The 23470-nt window shown below is 33.3% G+C and overlaps 1 protein-coding gene across 1 annotated transcript in view; it reads left to right on the top strand.

Moving 5' to 3' along the window:
- The first annotated feature begins 10338 nt into the window (after nt 1–10338).
- Nucleotides 10339–23470, top strand: part of MBIP (MAP3K12 binding inhibitory protein 1) — a 20195-nt gene continuing 7063 nt past the window's right edge. Inside the window, 8 exon segments of the mRNA XM_006913469.3 lie at nt 10339–10530; nt 14270–14321; nt 14324–14370; nt 16114–16338; nt 16425–16521; nt 19013–19078; nt 19330–19482; nt 22986–23083. Of these exon segments, the coding sequence (XP_006913531.1) occupies nt 10402–10530; nt 14270–14321; nt 14324–14370; nt 16114–16338; nt 16425–16521; nt 19013–19078; nt 19330–19482; nt 22986–23083 (867 nt within the window). The 5' untranslated portion in view covers nt 10339–10401.

Consider the following 23470-nt stretch of genomic DNA (forward strand, 5'->3'; position numbering starts at 1 on the left):
TTGAGGTAGTTACTGCTACTGCCTGGGTGTAGGGACAGGAGGTAAATCTAGCTTAAAGGGTTTTGTTTATTATCATCACTGTAATAGTTCAAAGCAATAACAAAACAGATAATACAGTTTATTATCTTCAGGGAGATTTTCCAAGTGTTTTGGAACCCTCTTTGTATTGACAAAAATAAATTAGGTAAAACTGGCCAAAAAGAGAGCTCTCCTGAGAATTCAAAAGAAGAAAATTCTATTACCCATCAGTTATTGATAACAATAATAATTTATCTTACTTCAGTTTATAGTTTACATGTTTTCACATATTCTATCTCAAGTGATTTGAATAACTTGTAAGTCAAGTCGTGCAGCTAATACTAACCCATAATTTTTTTCTATTTCCTTGATTATTTAAGCATAGTCATTGAAGAAAATTAAAATATGAGAAAATATACAGAAAAATATCACTCTAAACCACAGTTAATATTTTGTTGAATTTCCTGTCTTTTTTCTATGAAACTATTCTAGTATTTGAAATGACACTCTATACAGTTTATCCCACCTTTTTCTTCTGACATCAGAATAAGCATTTTCCCACTTTGAGTCTTTAAATATTATTTGAATAACTGCATAAAATACTCATGGTTTTTAAACAAATATAAATAGAAAGACATTTTAGATATTTTTGTGCTCAAAAATTTTTTCTGTGTATTTCAGAATACTTCCTTAGGATAGATTGTAAGAGTATATTTACCAAATACTAGAAGAAGGCACAGGATCAGAAGAGATTTGATTTTATGTAGTCATTCTTATTGCCTTTGAGGACAATCTTATTTTTACAGTCTTTAAAAAATCTATAGAAAGTCTTCCTTGCATCACTCTTAAATGTGAAAGATAGAAGCCCTCAAGTCACAGTTAGCATTCTCTCTTCTCATTATGTTCTCTGGTGAAAAAAGAAAACATATAGTTGCTATCTTAGCATAATAAGATATTTAAAGAATGTCATTGACTTTAATTCCATTCTCTTTTCAAAAAGGTGAAGCTGTTAACAACAGTAGTAGCAGCCAACTTTACTGAGAACTCACTATATACATGGCACACTGTGCTAGCATTTTACATGTGTTAACGCAATACAAATAATTATATAATTGAGAAAAGTAATCACCTCAACAACTAGGTTTAGTGAGGCAATTTATCAACACAGGAGGTAAGTTTAGGCTTCCCTTAAATAAATATAGACTATAAGAGAAACTTCTTCTGGTCAACCAGAAGATATACCAAGAGACCATTTCTTATCTTGAGTGATGTTATAGAATCTCTAGTTAGAAACCATTAAAAATAGGAGAGGAAAACAATTGGGAGAAGGAATGAATGATAAGTACAGTTTTTATTTCTTTCTTTTTAAAATAAAAGATGGCTCAAAGTAGAAGGGGCAAGGATGGGAATATGAATGATAATCAAAAAAGGAATATAGTCAAATGACTTGAAAAAAGTGGTAAAAAATAGACTTATTGTATGGCTATCTACTCTTCTGAGTAAAAAAAAAATTATGTAAACTCATATTCACAACTCTATGAAGTAGGTTGAATTATCCTCACACAATCTAAGGGAGAAACTGATCATCAAATGCTTGACAGAATATAGAAATCTAGTTTAGAAATAGTAAGTGAAAAAATTTAATATTTTCAAAGAGATAGGGGAGGAAATCAACAAGCAAACAAAAATAGGTAATGAAACATAAACATTAACCTAGTAGTTAAGAAAAATAATCAATTAAACATCTTAGAAATAAAAACTAAATTTAAAATTAAACAAAATACAGATTATAAAGCAAATTCATGAGCAGGAAGATGGAACTGAAGAAAGCTCCCAGTACCAAGATATAAAAAAGACATGTTAAGAGACACTTGGGACATACATTTTCAGGAGGAAAGAGTAAAGAGAATGGTAGGTGGGCAATATCTTAAGAGAAAATAACTAACGATTTGGCAGAAAAATTTTTTAAAGACCCATGTCATCAGTTTTTAAACGATCAAATGCTGATCAAAATTAATTTTTTAAAATTCATATCCAAAAAAATTCATATCCAGGTTCATGATTAAACTTGTGTAAAGCAAAGTAAATCATCAAGCTTCTATAGAGAAAACACAGAATACTATAAGGAGTGAGAAAGTGTTATCATTAGATTTCTCATCACTAACATTAGGAAAAAAAAATTTCAATTTACTGAGGTAAAATAATAACGACAAAATCTTTGAACCTAGAAATCTTTGACAGTCAAACTATCACTTAAGAGTGATGATAAAATAAAGATATTTTCAGATATATAAGAATACAGAAAGTTTAACAACCACAGATCTTTGCTTTAAGATGTTTGGAGAAGTGGACTTCTAATTGTAGTTCTTAAAGCAAAGGTGGTATCAGAACCACTCTTTTAAATGGTATTAAATCAAAATCAGGGAGTGAACTTTCAGAACAGTAGAAATTAGAGGTAGAGCCATTGTCAGTCACACCTGGGAACTGTCTGTGCTTTGCCAACACCCTCTCCCTATCCTTATGAAAATGGAACCCAGCTGGTATGAAAATGGAGCCCGATTGGTATGAAAATATAGCTCTGCTGGCTTAGCATGAATTTGGCTTTCTCAATTCTGGAGGATGATACCTGTGGAGGGTGTCACAACCACTGCATAGGGCATCAAAAGGCCTAATAAAAGCTGTGATAGACCTCTACCTCTGACCAAGATGAAGTAACAGGGTCCAGATTTATCTTCCCACTTAAATTACTAGAAAGAAAAAGCAAAAACAGAAAAATAAGGCAATCGTTTTTAGACATTGTACAATAGGAAGCATAGGACTGTGATCCCTAAGAGAAAAGAAACAAGTCGAGTCCTATAATTACATGAGTTTACTGCCTGTAGACATCTTCCAATCTGAAACTCAGAGAGATAGAATGCAAATAAAGCCTGACTATCTCACTGGGCTGAGGAGACAATGATCAGAGTTTGGGAGGCAAAGCAGCTAGAGTTTGTGGGACAGAGTACTAGAGAAAAGGGAGTTCTACAGAGAAAGAAAGTTCTGGAGATCTGCAGAGAGGTCCTCTCAAGTCTAGCTGAGGATTGATCTAGGTACATATGAGAGGAAACTACCGAAGGCTGGAAAGTAATTAGGGGAACAATTCCAATGCTCACATAGGGATGAAAATAATTTGTGTTCTCACCAACAAGAGTGGAAAGCTCTTGCGATGCAAGGGGCATTGATTATAATACTCAGAATGGGTATCACCTTAGTTGTAAGGCTAAATTAGCCTTGGCATAAGGCTGCTCTGGACATGCCAAGACAAAGCTTAAAATCAAGCCCCAAAAGCATCCAACTGATTATACGTAACTTAATTGCATACCAAAGTAAAACCCTATTTAAATTAATGCTACAAAATCCGGAAACTAATAGTGTAAAATACATAATTCTTGCAATCCAAAAAATTGAGGAAATATGACTCATAAAAAACTACAATGATAAAAAAGATCATTCAGTAGAAACAGACCTAGAAATAAAAGATAATGTAACTACCAAAGGTATTAAAATAGTCAATATAAATATGCTCTGTATGTTCAAGAAAATATGAGGAATCATGACCATGACAAGGAGAGATATGAAAGATATAATGAAGATTTAAATGGAACTTCTACTGAAGTACAATGATGTAAGAAATGAAAAGTGAACTATGTGAGATTTAGAACAAATTAAAAACTTCAGAAAATAATGCTAGTGAACTTGAAGATATAGGAATTGAAACTGCAAAATGAAGCACCAAGAGAAAAAGAATGAAAAAAAAATGACTAGACATCTGAGAAAATATCAAGTGGCCTAACATATGTGATTGGAGTTCCAAAAAGAAAAGAGAGAGGAGGTGATAGAAAAAATATTTGAATAAACATTAAAAATTTCCAAAATTGATGAAAATTATGAACCCACAGATCCAGGAAGCTCAATGTGCCCTAAGTAGAAAAAAATAAAGAGAATTATGCCAAGACACAGCAAATCAAAATTGCTGAAAAACAATAATAATAATAATTAAAAAACGTTAAAAACAGACAGAGGAAAAAAGACACATAAAGGACTAAGGATAGAAATCATAGCAGACTTCTCAAGAAACAATGCAAGCCAAAAGAAAAATGGAGATACATCTTTAAAGTACTGAAAGAAAAAGACTCAGCGGAATTCTTTTCCCAGCAAATATATTAAAAATTGAAAGCAAAATAATTTTTCAGAGAAACAAAAACTAAGGAACATCATTGCCAACAGATCTTTACTACAAGAGAAGTTTAAAAAGCTCTTCAAGCAAAGGTGAAATGATACCAAATGGAAATTGGGATCTACACAAAGGAGTGAAAAGCACCAGTAATGTTGAATGTATGAGTCAATATAAAATACTTTTTATTTTCATTTTTTGGTTTCTATAACAGATAATTATTCAAGGCTAGATAACAATTTTTGTCAGAAAATATAACATGTAGATTTTCCTAACCTTGTTTTTCCCCATATTTCCACATTAACTTTAAGATGAACTTTCCAGCTCTGGAACAAATATTTGTTGACATTTTTATTAAAATTGCATGAATATGGAGAGAACTGTCAACCTCATGAGAGTTAATTCTTAGCCAAGAATATGGAAGTTCTTTCAATTTGTTCAAGTCTGCTTTGTGTTTCTTAGAAGTGTTTTACAGTTTTCTTCATACAGATTTTGTACATTTATTCGGAAACTTAAATCTTAATATAAATATTAGGAACTACTGACTTGTGAAAATGAATTAGAAATGAAGACAAAACTACCTCTAAAATTAAACTAGAAGTCTGGAAGCATGGATCGAATTTGTAAAGATTGAGTTACATGATTTTCAAAAGACGACATGTTTTTAATATAAGGTAAGCATTTAAAAAATAAATGTGATTAATAACAATTAAAAAATGAAAGATGAAAAACGGTGTCTATTCCCTTGAATGAGCCATTTTCTTTTAGTCTATCTTCTCTAAAATTAGCAATTCATATACTGTTTTTCTACTTCTAACAGTTACTGAGAGAAGGGTGTTGAAGCCTCCAATTGTAATTGTAGATTTGTGTCTTTCTTTAGTTCTATTAGTTTTGCTTCAAATGTTTTGTGTTGGCATACAAACAGCATTGTTAAGTCTCCTTGGTGAACTGACCTTTTTAACATTACAACTGCTCTTAAGATATCTACATTGATATTAAAAGTCATTTTGGCTTTATTTTTACTGTTGTTAGTACAGTATATTTTTTCTATCTTTTATATTTTAACTTATCTCTGTCTTTATATTTAAAGTGGGTTTCCTTTAGTCAGCATATAGTTAGAGCTTAATTTTTATTAAATCTGTCAATCCGTTTAGATAATTCGCATTTAATGTAATTATTGACATGGTCGGATTAAAATCTATTACCTTGTTATTTTCTATTGGCCCCATCTCTTTTTTTTCCTTCTTTTTATGACTTTTTGAATTATATTTATGGTTCTTTCATATCTCCATTGTTAACTTATTGTTTATATTTTTAAAAATAATTTAGTAGCTGCTGTAGGGCTTATAATTTACATCTTTAATTTATCACAGTGTAGCTTCAAATCATATATTGCTTCATGTGCAGGGTAGAAACCTTACATCTGTATACTTATAATTCCTCCCTCCCAATTTTTGTGTCATTGTTGTCACACATTCCTTTGTATATACTATAAACCCACACTAATTTGCATTAATTTTGCTTTAGACAGGTAATATTGTTAGAACAAATAAAGATAAGAAAAACATCTTTTACATATCACTTTCTTTTAACCATTTCTTAAGATTTTCATTTTCTTGTGTTGATACAAATTTCTTTCTGGTATCATAGTTCTTTTATATGAAAAACTTGCTTTAATATTTCTCATAGTGTAGGTCCGCTGCTAATGCGTTTTCTTCATTTCGTTTACTTAAAAAAAGAAAACTTTATTTCTCCTTCATATTTGAAAGGGAGATGTGTAACCAAATTTTGCTGTTCTTGAGTGTAGGCCAGACATAGTAACTTGCTACTGATAGAATCAGATGGAAGTGACAATATGTGACTTCAAAGACTAGGTCCTGAAAGGCACTGTGTCTTCTGTCTGGCTGGACTTCTCCATAGTCCACAGACAGAAGCACAAAGCAAAGCCGCTCCAGAATTTCTGACTCACAGAACCTGGGAAATAAGGAATGTTTATTGTTTCAGGCTACTAAATTTGGGAGTAATTTGTTACATAGTATATATAATTAATATTGGAGTTCTCTGGGTTTCTTAGATCTGTGGTTTGATGCTTTCATTATTTTTGGAAATTTCTTTGTCATTTCTCGTATTGTTTCTTCTGCCCTGATCCCTCTATATTCTTTTTTAAGGATTCCAATTACATGTATGTTAGACTGCCTGGTGTTCTCCTGTAGTGTTCATACATTCTACCTGTAGTTTTAAACATGTGCCAAATCAGCTTCGTCATTCACCAATCCCAGCTGAACAGCATCCCCTTCTCTGAGGAACCCCATAGGGATGTTCCTCTAAGCTCATAAATTTTAATAATTCCAAACTCTTTCCTTTGTTCTCCCAACCCTAGAGAGATCAGCTGCTTCTTGAATTTGCTAACTCTGTGATATATTATTGCTCTCTGTTATCTTTCCAGTTAATTAACAACTTATCCTAATTAACAGTTTTTATTAAATTTTCTGTTAAATTAACGGGTATAGTTTCTGTCTCCTGACTAAACTTTGATTCAGAAATTGGTACAGAGTCCCAGTAAACAAATCCTCAAATATGGAATTTTGAGATTAGTTTAGTCGTATCCTTTGGACTTGATTGTAGTGCTGAGATCTTTGCTAATATAAAGTGGAAAGTTGTGCATGACATGGCAACACAATTAGTCAATATTACTCCAATTTAATTGATCATAGAAACTTTTGTTGCAAGAAGCATCTTATAGGACTAATATTCAGCAGAACAAACTGGAAAATGCTGGCTTAGCCGTACTTCTCTATTCAATGTATCCTCTCTAAATACAACCATCATGTTCAAGTTGCCGCTCACGTTTCATCTAAATTGAGAATCTGTACTCAATCCATGCTTTACATCAAGTTTTTAGAGCTTTCCCTGACACTAGATTCAAACACTTTCCTAAAGGAACTAATTGGTTGTATTGCTTTATACACACTTCTAATATGATCATTGTTATATTATATTGTAGTTGTTTGTTTACAGATATACACGTAGCCAACTAGAATTGGAGCTCTTTGAGAGAGTCCTTGTCTGATTCATCCTTGTACTTCCAGTGCTGATCAAAGTGTCTGGCATATAGTAAGTATAATTAATTTTGTATGCATATCATTCATGAGAATGGTTATGCAGGCTAGTAATATTTATTCATTAAAAAAAATTTGAGCACTTTGAATTTGCTATTCCACAAGAAGATAAAGACATGCTTCATTATTTGAAATACATTGTTTATAGCTTTCTTACTATGTGTTACAATTTCTCCTCAAGAGTAACTTGTTTATTTCCATTTTACAAATCTGTTTGCCTTAGACAGGCAAATAAATTCAGCTCAACAAGCATAGACTGAGCAATCACTCTGCCAGGACCCATGCTAAGCCTTAAGTATACAAATATGGTATATATAAATGCTGATAGTTCAATGGGGAAACAGAGTTGCAGTCAAATAAATTTCAGTATTAATGTGATAAGTACAAAAATGGAAATATACATGAGTTGTACGAGTAGTTTAGCAGAGAAGGTAAGATCTTTATGAGAAGGAATACGAGGAAAGACTTCCCAGAGATTTCTGAGCTGGACTTTGAAGGATGAATAGGAGTTTTCCAAGCCAACAAGAGGCAGGGGCATAAATACAAACATAGAGGCAAAAAAATAGTAAAGCTTTGAAGAAATAAAACAACTTCAGGAGCATTATGCACCAGATGGTTTGTGGCAGAAAATAAGGCTGAAAATTTAGGCAAAGACCAGATCATGAAAAGAGCTTTAGTTGCCTTACTAAGGAACTTGGACTTATCCAACAGGCCTGATAGGGAGATAGAGAAGACAAATTACATTTATTTTTTGTTTTCTGCATTAGGAAAAATTTGAATTACCATACACTAAGCAAACATCTTTTGAGCACATTTACTATCTCAGGCATTTTGCTGGGCACTGGATTATTTAATAGTTGTACCTTTAAAGCTCCTTATAAAGGACATTTTTGTTGATTAGGGACATAGCCTAGATTTCAATTATTGTTTCTATCCTCTCAATTGATTCTCAGCATAAACTCGCAGGACAGTAATTCTAACTCTGTTGCTAATGCCAAGACCAACACTTTGAATCATTTCTGCCAAGCAGCAGATTTTTCAGCAACCCACTTTATAAACTGTAATTAGTCTTCTATAGAGGGCAAATTATTTCCTTTATTCCTTTTCTAAATTTCATAGCTTTCATCAAATTTGTTATACATTATTATCTACATATTTCTATTTAAAGTTAGCCCAAGGAAATCCACATCTTTTCAGCCTACAAACTCTTCCGTTTAAAATAAAGAGAAGAAAATTTAAAAATTTTTTCCAAAACTAAGATAACTCCCACAAAGGAGTTAAATTCTAAATATTATCTATGCTAAGCATTATTAATCCTAAAATATGTGGATCTGGATATCAAAACAGAATTATTTTGTCCATCTGTTAGCAGGACATGACAGAAAGCGTAAGAGAGCTAGTAAGGGTGTTATGTTTAGAATAAAACTGGACATAATTAAGCATGTGTGGTATGATTTGGTAGGTTATTTTTTCGGTCTGAGAATGCTCAAAATTTTTTTCCAAATAACTTAATGGTAATTGAATCTTTATACCATTTCAACTTTTGAAAGGTTTCATAGGAATGCTCTACTTTTGTATATTGGGGTAAACCTGTATAGAAATAAAACGGCCATCAATTAATTTGGAGTTCAAGAAGGCATGTAAAACTTGAAATTTCAAAATTGGTGATGGCAAAGAAAGGAATGAGCAGTACTTTATTTATTAAAGATGGTATTCTTATAAAATACAAAACACGTGCCCAAATGTGTTCCATACGCGTGTCCTAAATATGTGAAAAAAAATAAACTTTACACCTACGTGAAAACTAATGATCTGAAAATGGTTGCTAGTTTATTATAAAACAAAAACTTCTAGTCACTCCACTCCTCTAACAAGAGAACCAGGGGCAAAGAAAATACGCTAACATTCCAAAGAATCATGACTTTAGGTTAGATATGGGGATGAGTGGCTTGAATGAGATGGTTGCTCAGTTTGGGATTAGGCATTGTGAAATCTTTTTCTGGATGTCTCTAGACATAGACTGGGTTATAAACTGTATATCTTGCTGAGAACAAAGGAACAGACATTTCTCAAAATTCTGTCAAGCCTGGAGATCTTTAGAAATGAAAGCCTAATTAAGAGGCTCCCCAGGGACAGGTCAAGGGAGTTCTTTTATTCCTACTGCCCTCATCCCAGTTCCTTGATTCCTCCCTTCATTCAGCCTACTCTGAAACTGAAGAATACACATTGTGCAAGTTTCCAACTTTGCTTCCTCCACTGTAAATTCATTAAACTTGTTAGAATTAAGAATTTTAAATCCCTCGCTCCCTTATTTCAAAGCTGTTTTTTAAGCGTTTTTGAATAGAGCTTAACACTAAAAATTCTTCTAAAACTTGTGTTTTTTTAAATTGGACAAATTTAAATTTTTTGTTAAACTCTGCCTATGGGATTGCAAAGTCCTTCAAATATCTTTTAATAAACCTATCTAATAAATAATACTTCGTCAAATTTCAATTCAGATTTATATCTTCCTTCTAATTTCAAAAATTGTTTTGCATGCAGTTACTTGGGTTAAATTCTTGTTGGGCTCTTAATCACTGTTTCACTTCTTTGAAAGTTTTAGGGTGAACGTCTATTCTGTACCCAGAGGATAGCAAGTTATGCATGTTTTAAAACTTGACATAATTATTTCTCAAATTTAAATTGTCATTCCCATGACAGTGAGGCATGATAAAGCATTTTAGTGTTCTTTTATAGCCTCCTCTTCCTCGCATGAAAAAGTAGTGACGGACTAAGTAGTCGGCGGACTACGACTCCAATCGCCATCCTAAATACTGTATCCAGCTTTGCCCAGGCAGGTGGACAATTACCTGCTCCCAGTCCGCAGCGTAAAGCTATAGCTGCACCTGACTGGTACACGTGCTTGTCAATCACGTAAAAGGGTGGGACTTCAAGACCGCTCTAAGTGAGACTGTTTTTACGTCATTGCGGAGCGACGGTAACAGAAGAGGGAGGGGGTGGGGTCGTGAGAGTACCTCTGTGGTGGTGGTGGGGGCGGCCTGTGAAGGTGTCATGGCTGCTGCAGCTGAGCTTAGTCGCCCGACGATCGGTGACAGGAGCCTGGAGCAGAGCTGCAGCCCCAACCTCTCCCAAGAGGTACTCTGCGAAATCTTTCGCTCCCTGCATACCCTGGCTGGACAAGTGAGTGATGGCCTGTGGGAAGATGGGTATGAGAACCGTCCGGCCCCTCTCCCTTTTTTTTCTCTTTAGCGGAGGCGGAGGCAGCGGTGGTCTGCCTGGGACTCGTCCTGAGTAGCTGAGGCCGGGGAAGGAGCCCGCGCCCAGCCGCCTGCGGTCGGAGTGGGGATGGCCTCACGGACTTAGTTCAAGACTGGTTGCAGACTAGATTTCCTTGCAACTCTCTCCCCAGGAGTGAGTGAGGATAGTGTAAGTGAAAACCTGGCTCCCAGAGAAACAAGCTTGGAGAGAATGAATGCGGAAAAGCTGAGGGGCTTGGGAGGCGCCTGGCCCCTAGGATCCTTTATCCTCCAGTTCATTCATTATAGTAATTGATAGGTTAGTACGGCCTGAGATTTCTGGAAAAGCTCGCTCTCCTCTTCTTTTAGGTAATTTGCTCTTATGAGTCACTTGATTTTATTTCTTGTTTTCTTTTTGGTTGTGTGCATCTCTTACCCTTTCAAACGGGGAGGAAAATAAAAGGAATTAACCTAAAATTAGTTAACTTATAGCAGAAAGTTGGATGAGTTTACTTTTTATTCATGGAAGATACTGTTTACATCAGAACCCTCGTTTAACTAACTAGTTTAACTGGCTGATAAATAGCTTTTGCAGAAATGTCATAATAAAATTGGGTTTAAATAAAAATGCTGTTTACACTCTATTCCAGTCAAGTCACTATTTCGTTTCATGTAAAAATGCAAAGCAAATTTTAAATGAGAAACAACTTGAAAATAAATTCTCCTGCTTTTAAAAAGGAAATTTTTCTCATATCTTACATGGAATATTTTCTAGCTATAAATGTTTGTTGTGGGGCTGGTACTAGTGCATGTAGTAGGCACAGCAGGCATTTGTGTCTAAGATAATGTTAACTTCCTTTATGAAAGTAGAGGTTTTGATTTGTGAAATTTATTTTTTAAAGCCTTTGGTGATGGAGAATCAAATTTTTAAAACGTTATTTCAATATTTTAAAAAATCCTAATATGTTTATCGTGACTTACTCAGACATTCAGTTTGGTGTAATGGAACAATTATTAGTAGAATCTGCTAAAAGTTGTAACTTCTAAACTCAATTGTTTGCCATGGACTTATAAAACAAATTTTGTTAAAATTTGGGGACGTTAATAATTCAGCCTTAAAGCCCAAGACCTGTAAATGGTTTAAAAGTTTGAAAACTTTTTGTAGTGTGGACATTGAAACTTCAAGGTTTATTTATAGTCTCATGTCAGGATGAGGAAATTTATACTCACCTATAATTTACAGAAGTTTTTTTTAGTGGCGAGATTTTTTTTAAATTAATGTTAATAATTTAAACATTCCTTTTGAAATATTTTGCATATTGAATTTTTAAAACATTGAAAAAATTTTAAACATTCAGATGTTCTATAGCTGTAAGTAGAGATATAATTATATTATGTCACTTGTCAAAAATGTTTAAAGTAAATATTTGGTGAATTTACTTGGTATAGTGAAAGGACTATCTATACAAGTGTTAGAAAATAAGATTGTCTTATTAATTAAATGCTAACCGTCTTGATAACATTCTTTGTATTTTGAGATGTATTATTTAAAGATAAAAATGAAAGCCACAGTACTATATTTATAAAATTGCCCCGGAGGAAATCACTATTACCTTTTGCAACAAGTTTAAAGGATTTTTTTAAAATGAATTTTGTAATATGACTAAGTTCATTCTGTATAGTATTATATTATGAGCTCTCCTTAATAGGAAACATAAAATTTAATGTTAAAAAGTATTTTCTACCCGATTTCAAATTTTCTGATTTTAACTTAATTGCTTGCCTCTGGATAGCCCATTTCACCAAGCTGAAGAATTATATTTTTTTAGCTTGGATTCTCATATTAATTTAATAAAGGTTTTACTGAAAATGCGTATTTAAATAGTCCATATTACTGGCAGACTAATACATTTTTGAGTGAGTGGTTTACAATTACAAGTTCTATAGGATAAAAATGCATAGAATTCATATTACTAATAAGGAATTTGTTGAATAAATAGATGGATGTATTATGATCGTTTTAAAGTTAATTTGTTACATTATTATGTGAGTTTCTTAAAAGATCTAGTATCTTGCACTTGAATCCTTACATAATTCTGCTGAATTGAAATGAGAATATGATCCAAACATTGAGATTTATCTTCTGTAAGTTAATACTTTCTCTAGAAAATTTGATGTTTTGCTTTCATTAAGGATTTGCCTGCTTTATCCCAAAACTGTATTCATAGATTTATATAAATGACTATAGATCTCTTTGGGGACTGTAAAAGTATAGTAATAGTTTACTTCCATACATAAAAAATTGTTGTCTAACAAAGGCTTTATAGGCATTAAATAACAAATTAAGATTAATGTGGTAATCTTAAATGTAAAATTAGTTAAATTAATATAACTAATCTTTGCCAGTGCAGCCTACACAAAACTTCCTTTTTCTTTACACTTGTCTAATATGGACTCAGTGTTTCTTCTCTCATGCTCAAAGAGTGATAAATTTTTGTCATACAGTATTCATTCACTATGGTGCCTTTTTTGGGTAACTTTGGCTCTCTTTGGTTCTTTGTACAAATACTCATCTTTTTGTTTTATTATAATCACAACTCAAAAATCCGTATTTGAACTAATGTAACAGTTGTCTTTAGTTTGTAGAAAACATGACTAATATTTAATAAATGATTTCTGAAAAAATAATATAGTCGTTAACATGAGCCTACTATGTAGTCTATCTCCTTATAGTATGCCATAAACATATCTGTAGAAAAGTTTATGGTGGTTCACTTCTTTTCACTTGAAAGGCTAGAGATGAATGCTTTCCCTATAAAATTATCATTGATTTTGATATAAATTTTATATTCAGGTTCTTGGTAGTTTTCTATGTATAGTTTTATTAAAATAGGTCACACAAAGCTAACTTATAAGACATTTTCATATAACGAGCCCTCACACTTTACTAGAAAATGCTATTTTAGCAAAAGATCTCACCATTCCATCCAGTCTCTGGTCATTTATATCACTATTTTGGAAAAGTATTTGTTTTTCAGTTTCAGAGTTCCACAGCTAATTAATAGTTTAATTTTTGTTTGAAGTAGATAGGCATGTTGTCACTTATCCGTAGACATTATTTAAGTGTGAATAATACTGATTTTTAAATTATTTTTAATTGATTATAGTTGAAAACAATAAAAATGATTCAGAAAGCATCAGAGTAATGATCTATTTCAATTATGTATTTATGTACATGCTTAACAAAACGAAGTGTGTATATCACAACTTTTCATAAATGTGCCCGTCCCCCCTGTTTAATGCTCTGAGCTAGAAGTAGTAGGATTCTGAATAGGGCAAGCCTCTCTTGGCCTCCACAAAAGGTTTTTAGATATTGAAATATCAGAAAAGCCTCATCTTTTCATCTTTTGTGGATAGTTTCACCTCTGAGGTGGTCCCACTACACAGACCCAAGAATAGAATTAGAATGTAGATGTCATTCTATTTTTTTTAAATGAAAATTGCAGCTTGGCCTCTTAAAATGGTAACTAAGTAGTAAATGGTAACTATATATCATTAAAAACTTGATCAGTTTGAGCTAAATAGGCATGTTACTCTGTAGAAATCTTTTTTGCGTGTGACGGTCCTATATGTACAGCTTAATTGTGTAATTTTTATGATGTTGCTGGTTTGCCCCTTTGAAGCTTAACCTCAGAGACGATGTGGTGAAAATTACAATCGATTGGAACAAACTCCAGCTGCTTTGCTCTTTAGTGCACTTGAGCAACACATTTTGTATTTACAGGTAAATTCTTGTTAAAAATGTTAACTTGATATTGAGAATAGATATTAATTGTAGTTAAATTATTAGCTGGAATATTTGGTAGTTCTATCTTAACACTGCATTAACAGTATTAATAATAAAAGATTACTTCTTCCTCATTGGATCCAAATCTGTCAATTTGCATAGTGATCAGGACAGTTAAGGGAATATAGCCCAACAGGCCGATGTGGTTATGAAGATTGAATGAATGCAGTTCTAGACTTGCACTGAAAATTCAATACAGTTGCATCTATGGTGGGTTATAATTAAGCAATAAGACACGGCAGGTGTGTGTCATGCTATGATAATGATTCCATGCCTTGGGTGAGTTTGGAGGCTCATGGAGTGCTTTCAGTGGTTCAAGAAGTGGCATTATCCCAGCATGACACATCCTGGAGTGTCTATTGCAATTAAACAGTTTCAGCATAGTTTTTAAAAAGAAAGTAATTTCTGTGACATTAATGTCTTGTCTTAGTGAGTAGCCAGTCGCTATTTTATCCTTTCTTTTTCTTAACAGTTTGAAATAATTCATATTTAATATTAGATGTCAACATTAAATTGTTATTTATAATAGTATTGCCATGGTTTTTTAGTCTACAGTTCAATAACAATAGTAATATGACCTTGCTAGTTTCCAGTTGAACATGTCTGCAATTATAATTGATATGTTTGCAGTTTATCTCTAATCAAAGTATAAAATATAAAGTGTCAAAAAGTAAATGGAAAGGCTATTTGCATTGGTTACTTTACTGCTATTAAGATATTTTCAGAAGAGTATTTGGCATAGCAAAAAATGGAAGCAAAATTGTTGGTATGAAAAAAATAATTGAAATATTGACAAGTATTGGTATGTTTTGAATAATGGAATAGACATTAATTTTCAGCCCTCTGTTCAATGACTTTATGGGAAATTTTAACTCTCTGTTTCATGTTAAAAGTAATAGTTAACCCTAGTTTTAAAGGGCAGAAGCAATGAGCTATAGAACTCAATGGAGGCCTAATTGTGGTGGGGAAATGGGTAGTATAATTTACATTATACAACAGAGTTTTTTCTCCTCTAGTGTAGTGAAAAGCATCTATCTCTTTTCAGCTCTAGATAGGGTTTTTTTTTTTTTTTCCTTGTTCATTTTCTTTTTAAAAATTTGATTTCATGACCTAAGAAGATACCCTGCCATGTCAGGAAAAGCCTGAGTGTTCACTCAGCATAACACCTATGTATTTCATGTCTATGCTCTCTCATTCACTTTGGCCAACTGCAGTTTCAAGTGGAGAATCTCCAGTGATATAGTGATAATGCAGGGCTTTGCTGAGTGAGAGCACTGGCTCTCATGTTAAGGAGGAAAAATACTAAGCCTCAGTGTTCTGAGGAGGCATTTGAATGACATGTTAATTAAGTGGCATTGGTGCCAGAGGCTAAGACTTTGATTTGGCACAAAATAAAAGATGAGTGACAATGATTCCCTCAAGGAAAATTTTAAATTTCCTCAGGTTTTCTTTTTCTCTTTTTTTAGAAACACATTTTAACAAATGATAATGGTCACAGTAGCAAAGAAGAGCAAACACATGTGGTCAGATCTGTGTATCCTGATATGCCAACTTTTTATATTTAGCTAATTGATGTTAAATATTGCATTTACTTAGCAGAAATTTATATAAATATGTTAAATGTATAATCAATTTTGAGCAGTTTGAACCCCAGCAGATTTGAAATTGTGTTCTTCTCAGCCTTTTTTAGCAAAACTTCAGCCTCTGATTAAAGAGGAGAATACAACTATTGTCGAAGAGATAGGAAAAACAGAAACAGGGAACAAGAATGAAGTAAATGCCAAATTTTCCATTGGCGACCTACAAGAGGAAGAAAAGCACGAAGATTGTGATTTAGGAGATGTGAAAAAGACACAGATCCATTTTGATCCAGAAGTAGTTCAAATAAAGGCTGGAAAAGCAGAAGTAAGAAGTTTTTTTAGAGGGTGGGGAATATTATTTTAAAAATAATATGTTTAAATTGTTTAAACATGCATACTTATTGTTTATAGATTGACAGACGAATATCTGCATTTATTGAAAGAAAGCAAGCCGAAATCAATGAAAACAACGTCAGAGAATTTTGCAATGTTATTGATTGTAATCAAGGTAACTACCTAGAAGTTAATTTTTATAGGATTTTAAGAACAGTTTTTACAGTTGCTCAGGTCTTTCATTTGTTTTTAAAAATTAATAACATTAAGAACACAGTTTAATTTATTTCATAGGTTTATTTAGAAACTAAGGTAGCAGAATGTCCCCCTGTTTAATAATAGACTATATTGCAAAAATGATTTTCATTTTGATTACACAAAAATCAGATAAATGCTAACAAAAAAGGCTAATGTTTACGACAAGTGAAAAGATTGTTTTAAAGTTCCTTTAGGAAATGAAGTGTGGGTGGCAGGGTTGCTCAGTCTCACTAGTGAGAAAGAACTAAGCTATATAAATTTTATGCCTGTAAATATGCTTATGAAATTATGGTGTTAATGCATAAAGCAAACTTAGTAAAGTTAACACTCCTCAAGAGGGAGCAGTTTTCTCACTACTCGTGAGTTGTTTGAAATATTTTGTCACGATAAAACCAATTTGTAATGAAGACTGTGGTCATTATGCTTTTTTATCTCTCATAGTGCATACATTTGCTGTTTTCCCTCAGATTCTTCTTTTCCTCCTCATATGATGCTATAGTATATTTACAGATCTGCAGGTATGCTGCGGAATACAAAATATTGCAAAGCACTGGCATAGCTCACTCAGGCATCATAGTAATAATCAGAACAAGTAGTCTTATAAAAATTATGGAGAAGAGTTCCTAATTAGAATGAACATTTTTCTTGTTTCCTCCAATATCATGGCTAATTATTATGAATATAGAATTGTCAGATGAACCTATAATTGACTCTAATCTCATTGGTACACTGAAATAATACAGGCTCAAGTTGGGTCCTAAATTCATCCTTTTTTACTAGTAACTTTACATATGCATATCTCTAGATTTGGTATATTTTCCTTTTAGCTCCTCAAAACAGGTGCAAAAGTGGCAAAATCTCAGGTACTACAATCCAACTGCAAGCAACCCATGAGAAAGGGTTTGTTGAGGGAGCAAGCACATGTGTCACTAATGTTATTCCTCTGTTCTCCCTGCTAACTCTATTATTATAAACCAACAGGGGATAGAAATTGACAAGAATTGAAATGCTCAGCAGGATTCCTTGGCCCATTCAATTCCTTGGCGACACAAAACAGTGCTAGCAAGAATTGCTATGGAGAGTGACTAGCACTCATACATTCACTATCTCCACACCATACTGAATTTCTCACTGATGGGTCAGTTAATCTATGTATTTGAAATATAGCTCCAATATGGATGATAGCTTCCTTTTTCTAACCCTTAACCCCATGAAATGATAGAAGGAGAATGGAGAGTGATGGCCCTTTAAACATATTTTGAGGTGTCTCAAAACAAGAAATAAAAATGACTGTTTAATGTCTATATGTAAAAGATAGGTGAATTTGGCATTTTATTCACACAGTTTGATTTATCAGCAGAACTATTAAGAAAACAGACTGAAAAAATATAAATATATTATTGTAATGTGTTAATGTTTCTTTTAATATTTCTCAATTTGATTTAAACATAGTTAAAATCAAATTGAGAAATATTAAAAAATCAAATTCCATAGAGAAAAAGAGAATTTCCTTTCAGTATCTCTTTACCATCCATTTTTTATTATAAAATAAGAGGAATTTTTCAGCAAATTTACTGCAATGCATGGTTATACTTAATGTCATTTAAAATATTAATTTATAATATTCAAAATGTTTATTATGTTAACATCTTTGCAATATTTCCCCTTGGTTTTTAATTTGTTGGTATCTAATTTAAAAGAAACTATACTTTTTAGCTTAGAAAAAAGTGAGAACAAATTTTCACAAGGGTATCTTTTCTAAAACTGCATTTTTTGAAAGGGGCAGTCTGGAAAGGTATAGATGGCTTTCGTGATTAGGGATATTTTTAAATGAGCGTTGAAAATCTAGGTAAAGTGGAAAAGTATGTGTTATACCTGAGGTTTCAAGGTCTTTTTTATGTAGACTTCTGAAATAAAATATGTTAAATGTGTAATTAATCCTTTTATTAGATGTTCACTAATTTGGTCAGTAAGTAAATGCTGTATTTTTAAAAAAGGTATGTCAGTAAAAATAAAGAGTTCTATTTATTTCTATGATGAAATAAAGTGAATATGTCTCTTTGGCTTAGAATTAAAATATTCTCTATACTGTATAAGTTTTTTTTCTCCAAAGGCTCAGGTTTTTAGGGATATTGGTATTTATTAAAAATTATATTAAATTATGCTACTGAATGTAAAGGACTTTTCTACATATAAACCTGAAAATCAGTTAAGATTAGTTAGATATTATACATTTTAGAGGGTAAAGGTCACTAAATTTTATCCTGTAAGTGATGGTAATTTACTGTTACTTAAAATTATATTCTCTTATGAGTAATACGTTAATGAATATGAATTATTGGAAGTTTATCAAAATCTCATACATTTGAAGTTAAGAATATACTTAAACTCATCTAAATTCTCCTTAGAAAATAGTTGTGCAAGAACTGATGCCGTTTTCACCCCTTACCCCGGATTTAAAAGTCATGTAAAAGGTAAGTATCCACTGCATAATATCTTTATTAGAGACAAAAGTTTATTCTAGATTATAAGCAAAATGGAATAGAAACCACTTTTCTATCTAAATTTTGTTTATTTTAAAACAAAACAAAATATCTTGCCTTTCTTTATACTTGGGTTTGTGGCTAGATGGTCTTTATAAAAACTACATAAAGTACTGTTAAGAAGAAAGAATTTCTGGTTTTTGAAGTGTAAGTTTAATAGTCTCAAAAGTTTCTTAACTTAGTTTCTAGAGTTGTGAATACATATGGACCACAGACTAGAGCTGAAGGAATTCAAGGTTCAGGTCACAAACCTAATAGCATGCTCCGAGATTGTGGTAATCAGGCTGTAGAAGAACGACTACAAAATATTGAAGCTCACTTGCGATTGCAGACAGGTAAGGAAAGTACTGAGCAGTGCCCCATAATGTACCTTTGCAAGTGGTTAAAGAAATTCCAATTCATTTAGTCACCAGCCTTTCATTGAGCACCTGTCCTCAATGAAAGGACAAAACATTGTTCTGGTTGGTACAAAAATGAAAAAACATAGCCTCTGCTCTCAAGTAATTTACAATCATATGTTTATGCTCTTCTTCCTCTTACACTTCTCACCAATTTGATGAGAGTTAGGAGACTGGGAACAGGTTCCAAATAGATCATGACACTCAGTTTATTAGTCATTGCTGAAAACGAATGTAGACTTTTTCCTGCCATCAGTTTCATAACTTAACTATGACCATCTCTCATTCTTATCACCCACTGTGCTAGGTACAAAGTATTGATAATTGTGATCCTAGTTCTCAGAGTAAGCATATATATAAATAAATGCTATAGGGGACCATTTATTAAATAATACTAAGTGTCAGTCACTGAGAGTATTATGCATATGTCAACTCAGTATTTAACAGTGCCCTTATGAGGTATTGGTGCTATTATCATTGTCAGATAAAGAAACAAGTTCAGAGAGCTCTAGCAACATGCCCTAGGTAGTAAGCAACAACCAGAAATCAAACCTAGATCTTAACTGGCTGCAAAGCCTGAGTCACCCTCCCTGTTTAGTCACCAGATCCTATTGATTCTGTCTTCAAAATATATCTCAAATCTACCCACTTCTGTTTACCTCCACAGCTTTACTCCTGTTGAAGTCACTATGTTCTCTGCCTTAGACGGCTGGAAGGATGTTAACTGGTTGCTTTGCCATTAGACTTCCTCCTTGAGAACAGTTCTCTACCCTGCGGCCAAATTGCTTTTTCTAAAGCTCAGATCTGATCTTGCTACTCTCCAGCTAAAAATTCTTTAATGATTTTCTGTTGCCCTTATATGCATATGAAATTTAGTACTTATTCATTCCGCAAATAGGTATTAAGTTTCCGTTATAAGCCAGGTACTGTTCTAGACATTGAGAATACGTGTGAACAAAAATTCTACTACATAAATCGTGCGACACTAGGAGACAAGGGCTATGGATAAAAGCAGCTTGACCAAGAGAAAGGAAAGGAGGTTGGAATGGGAGGGGATTGTAATTTTAAATAGTATGATCTACAGCTATAGTTTCAGCCACATCTCAAGTTTCCCCCTGATTTTACTGTCTTAGGGCCTTTACCCAGGCTTTTTCTTCTGCCTATGCTTTTCCCTCCTGATCTCATACTGGTGTGGGTTCCCTTTTATTATGTACTCATACACTCGGTACTCCCTGCCCTCCTTTATATTTGTTTAATATTTGTCTCCCCTGCTAGATAGTAAGGTCTATGAAAGCAAACTCATGTTCATTACTATGTACCTCGTGCAGTACCTGGCACAACATAGGCATTTAAGTGTTTATTGAAGGAATGATTGCTCATTTTACCTTTTCAGATATGTGCAAAGTACAGTGGGGACACAAAGTTCGTGTTCAGCTCTCAGGAGAGGTCGAGAGATGGTATCCCTAGTAAAGGTCCATTTGAGCCTTCTAAGGGTTACTAATTATTAAGCAAGTAGGAGCAAAGCATTCCAAAAAGGAAGAGCATCTGCAAAAAGCGTAAATATGGTTCAGGGAATTTCTGAGTCCAGTCTGGCTGGAGTATTTGCTAGATGGAGATGGAAGATAAGAGAATGAGTAAATCTTCCAGGGTAATAAGAGATTAGCATTTAAAATTAATACCCTCCCCCCAAATTAGGTGAATTTAAAATACAACTGTATAGAAGGATTGACTAGTTTATTAAGTCCGATAGTATCAAGTAGTTAATTTTGAAAAATATCTGTTGAATGCCTACAGTATGCCAACATTATTTTAGACATGAGGGATACTAAGACGTAGCCATAGTCCCTGGCTTCAAGTACTTTATAATCTGTTTGGGAGAAAGACGGATTAATAGTCAAGTGGAATGTTAAAGGGATTGTAAAGGAAGGGTATGGTGGGGGCACAAGGAGCCTCCACATTCAGAAGTTCAGGCACTGCTTTGTTGACCCAGTGAAATTTGAAATGCTCTTGAAAGATACATGGATAAGGCAGAGGACATTCTAAGTAAAGGGAGCAGCAAGAGCACAGTCAGATGAATGTTATTCATTTTACCTTATTCAAGAGCAAGAACAACCAAGATCCTAAAATAAAAAACATTCTTAAATATTTCTAGAATTTTTATATTTAAAAAGTTAATATTTTTGATATGAAAATTTGCCTATATTCTTTAACTGTATAAATGATTGTCTAATCCTGTATTCATTAAGACAGTAAATATAGAGTATTGTGTAGTATCTGAATTGATGCTTCCTAGGTTTGTGCAGTACACAAGCCACACAGCCATATCCTATGAACAAAACATAAAGTTATGCCCTCTTTGGAGCTTACAGTAGAGAAATGGGCAATAAATATACAGACTGTTGGGTGGTAGTAATGGTTTGGAGAAAAATAAGGGAAAGGATAGGGGGTACCAGGGAGGAGGAGGGGGTGGCTCTGGTATTTTTTAAAGGGTGGTCAGAGAATGTCTTACAGGTAAGGTAACTTGAGCCAAGACCTGAAGTTGGTGAGAGCAAGCCTTGTGAATAAGGAGGTAAAGGGAATCGCAAGTGCTAAAATTGTGAGAGTACTTGGCCTAGTTGAGTAACAGAAAAAAGGAATCAAGTGGCTGGAATGATACGAGTATGGGAAGAATGTGCAAATTATGTACGACCTCGTAGTCTATGGTAAAGGCTTTGGGTTTGAATCTGAGTGAGATGCGAAGGTATTGGAAAGTTTTGAGCAGAGAAGTGATGCTATATGATGTACATTTTTAAAGGATCACTGGCTGCTCTGTTGAGAAATAGACTCCATGGGAGCGAGGCAGAAACAAGGTTTGGTAGTTGTGATAATCCAGGGAGAGATGGTGGTGGTCTGGACCAGAATGAGTTGCACTGGAAATGCTGAGAAATGAAAGGATTTGGAATATAATCATAACCTTGAAATTTGAGTAACCTTAATTTGCCATCCCCTAACCCTAGAAAGTTGAGTTAAGAAATATGGTAAAGCTCCTCTTTAATATTCTTCTAGGTTAAAGGAGAAAATATAGATTGAAGAAAATGATATGACATATTGCGACCACTGAATCAAATTGTCAGTTGTAACTGCATTTTTCTCTTCCCACGTAACTATCAAAGTCTATCAGAAATACAAATTGTTCTATACAGGAGCTATTCAGTATCTTATAAAATGAATTTAACTTAAAACTCCTATAAGAAGCATAAATGGGTCTCGGAGAGAGATGTAGAATAAAGATCCCATAGCGTACAATATGAAAATATGAGCTAAGGATTATCATTCTAATGTACTCATGTTCATTTATTTTCTTAAGTTTAAATATTTCCCATTCCTTTGCATTGTATTTTAAGAATAAGAATTGTAAGAATTATGCAATAGTAGCTCAGAATATTTTTTAATGTATTTAGGTGGTCCAGTGCCAAGAGACATTTATCAGAGAATTAAAAAACTTGAGGATAAAATCCTTGAATTGGAAGGCATCTCTCCTGAGTATTTTCAATCTATAGTAAGTATAAATATCTTTTAAAAATAAATAAATGTTATTTTATTTTAGGATTCTTTGTATAACAGTTTACTCATCAATCTACTATATGTGAAACACTTATTTCAAAGATAAATGAACATATGTAGGGAGTTACTTCTTTAAAATTGTGATTCTGAATATTGTATTATAGACTCATAACTTTTTTGAAGGAGATACCTTGTATATTTCCCAGATACTCAATCTTAAGCCATGGCTTAGTAAATCAGCCTGGATACTCTGAACTTGCTGTCTTATAAAATAAAGGCTTCTTTTGGGACCTTGCTCTGTCAGTTATCCCTCTGTCTCTTTAATCTCTCCCTCCTCACAGACTCCTTCCCTCGGCTTGTGCACATTTACATTTCTCCCCTA

Source organism: Pteropus alecto, unplaced genomic scaffold (assembly GCF_000325575.1).
Source record: "Pteropus alecto unplaced genomic scaffold, ASM32557v1 scaffold104, whole genome shotgun sequence".
Classification (NCBI taxonomy): domain Eukaryota; kingdom Metazoa; phylum Chordata; class Mammalia; order Chiroptera; family Pteropodidae; genus Pteropus; species Pteropus alecto.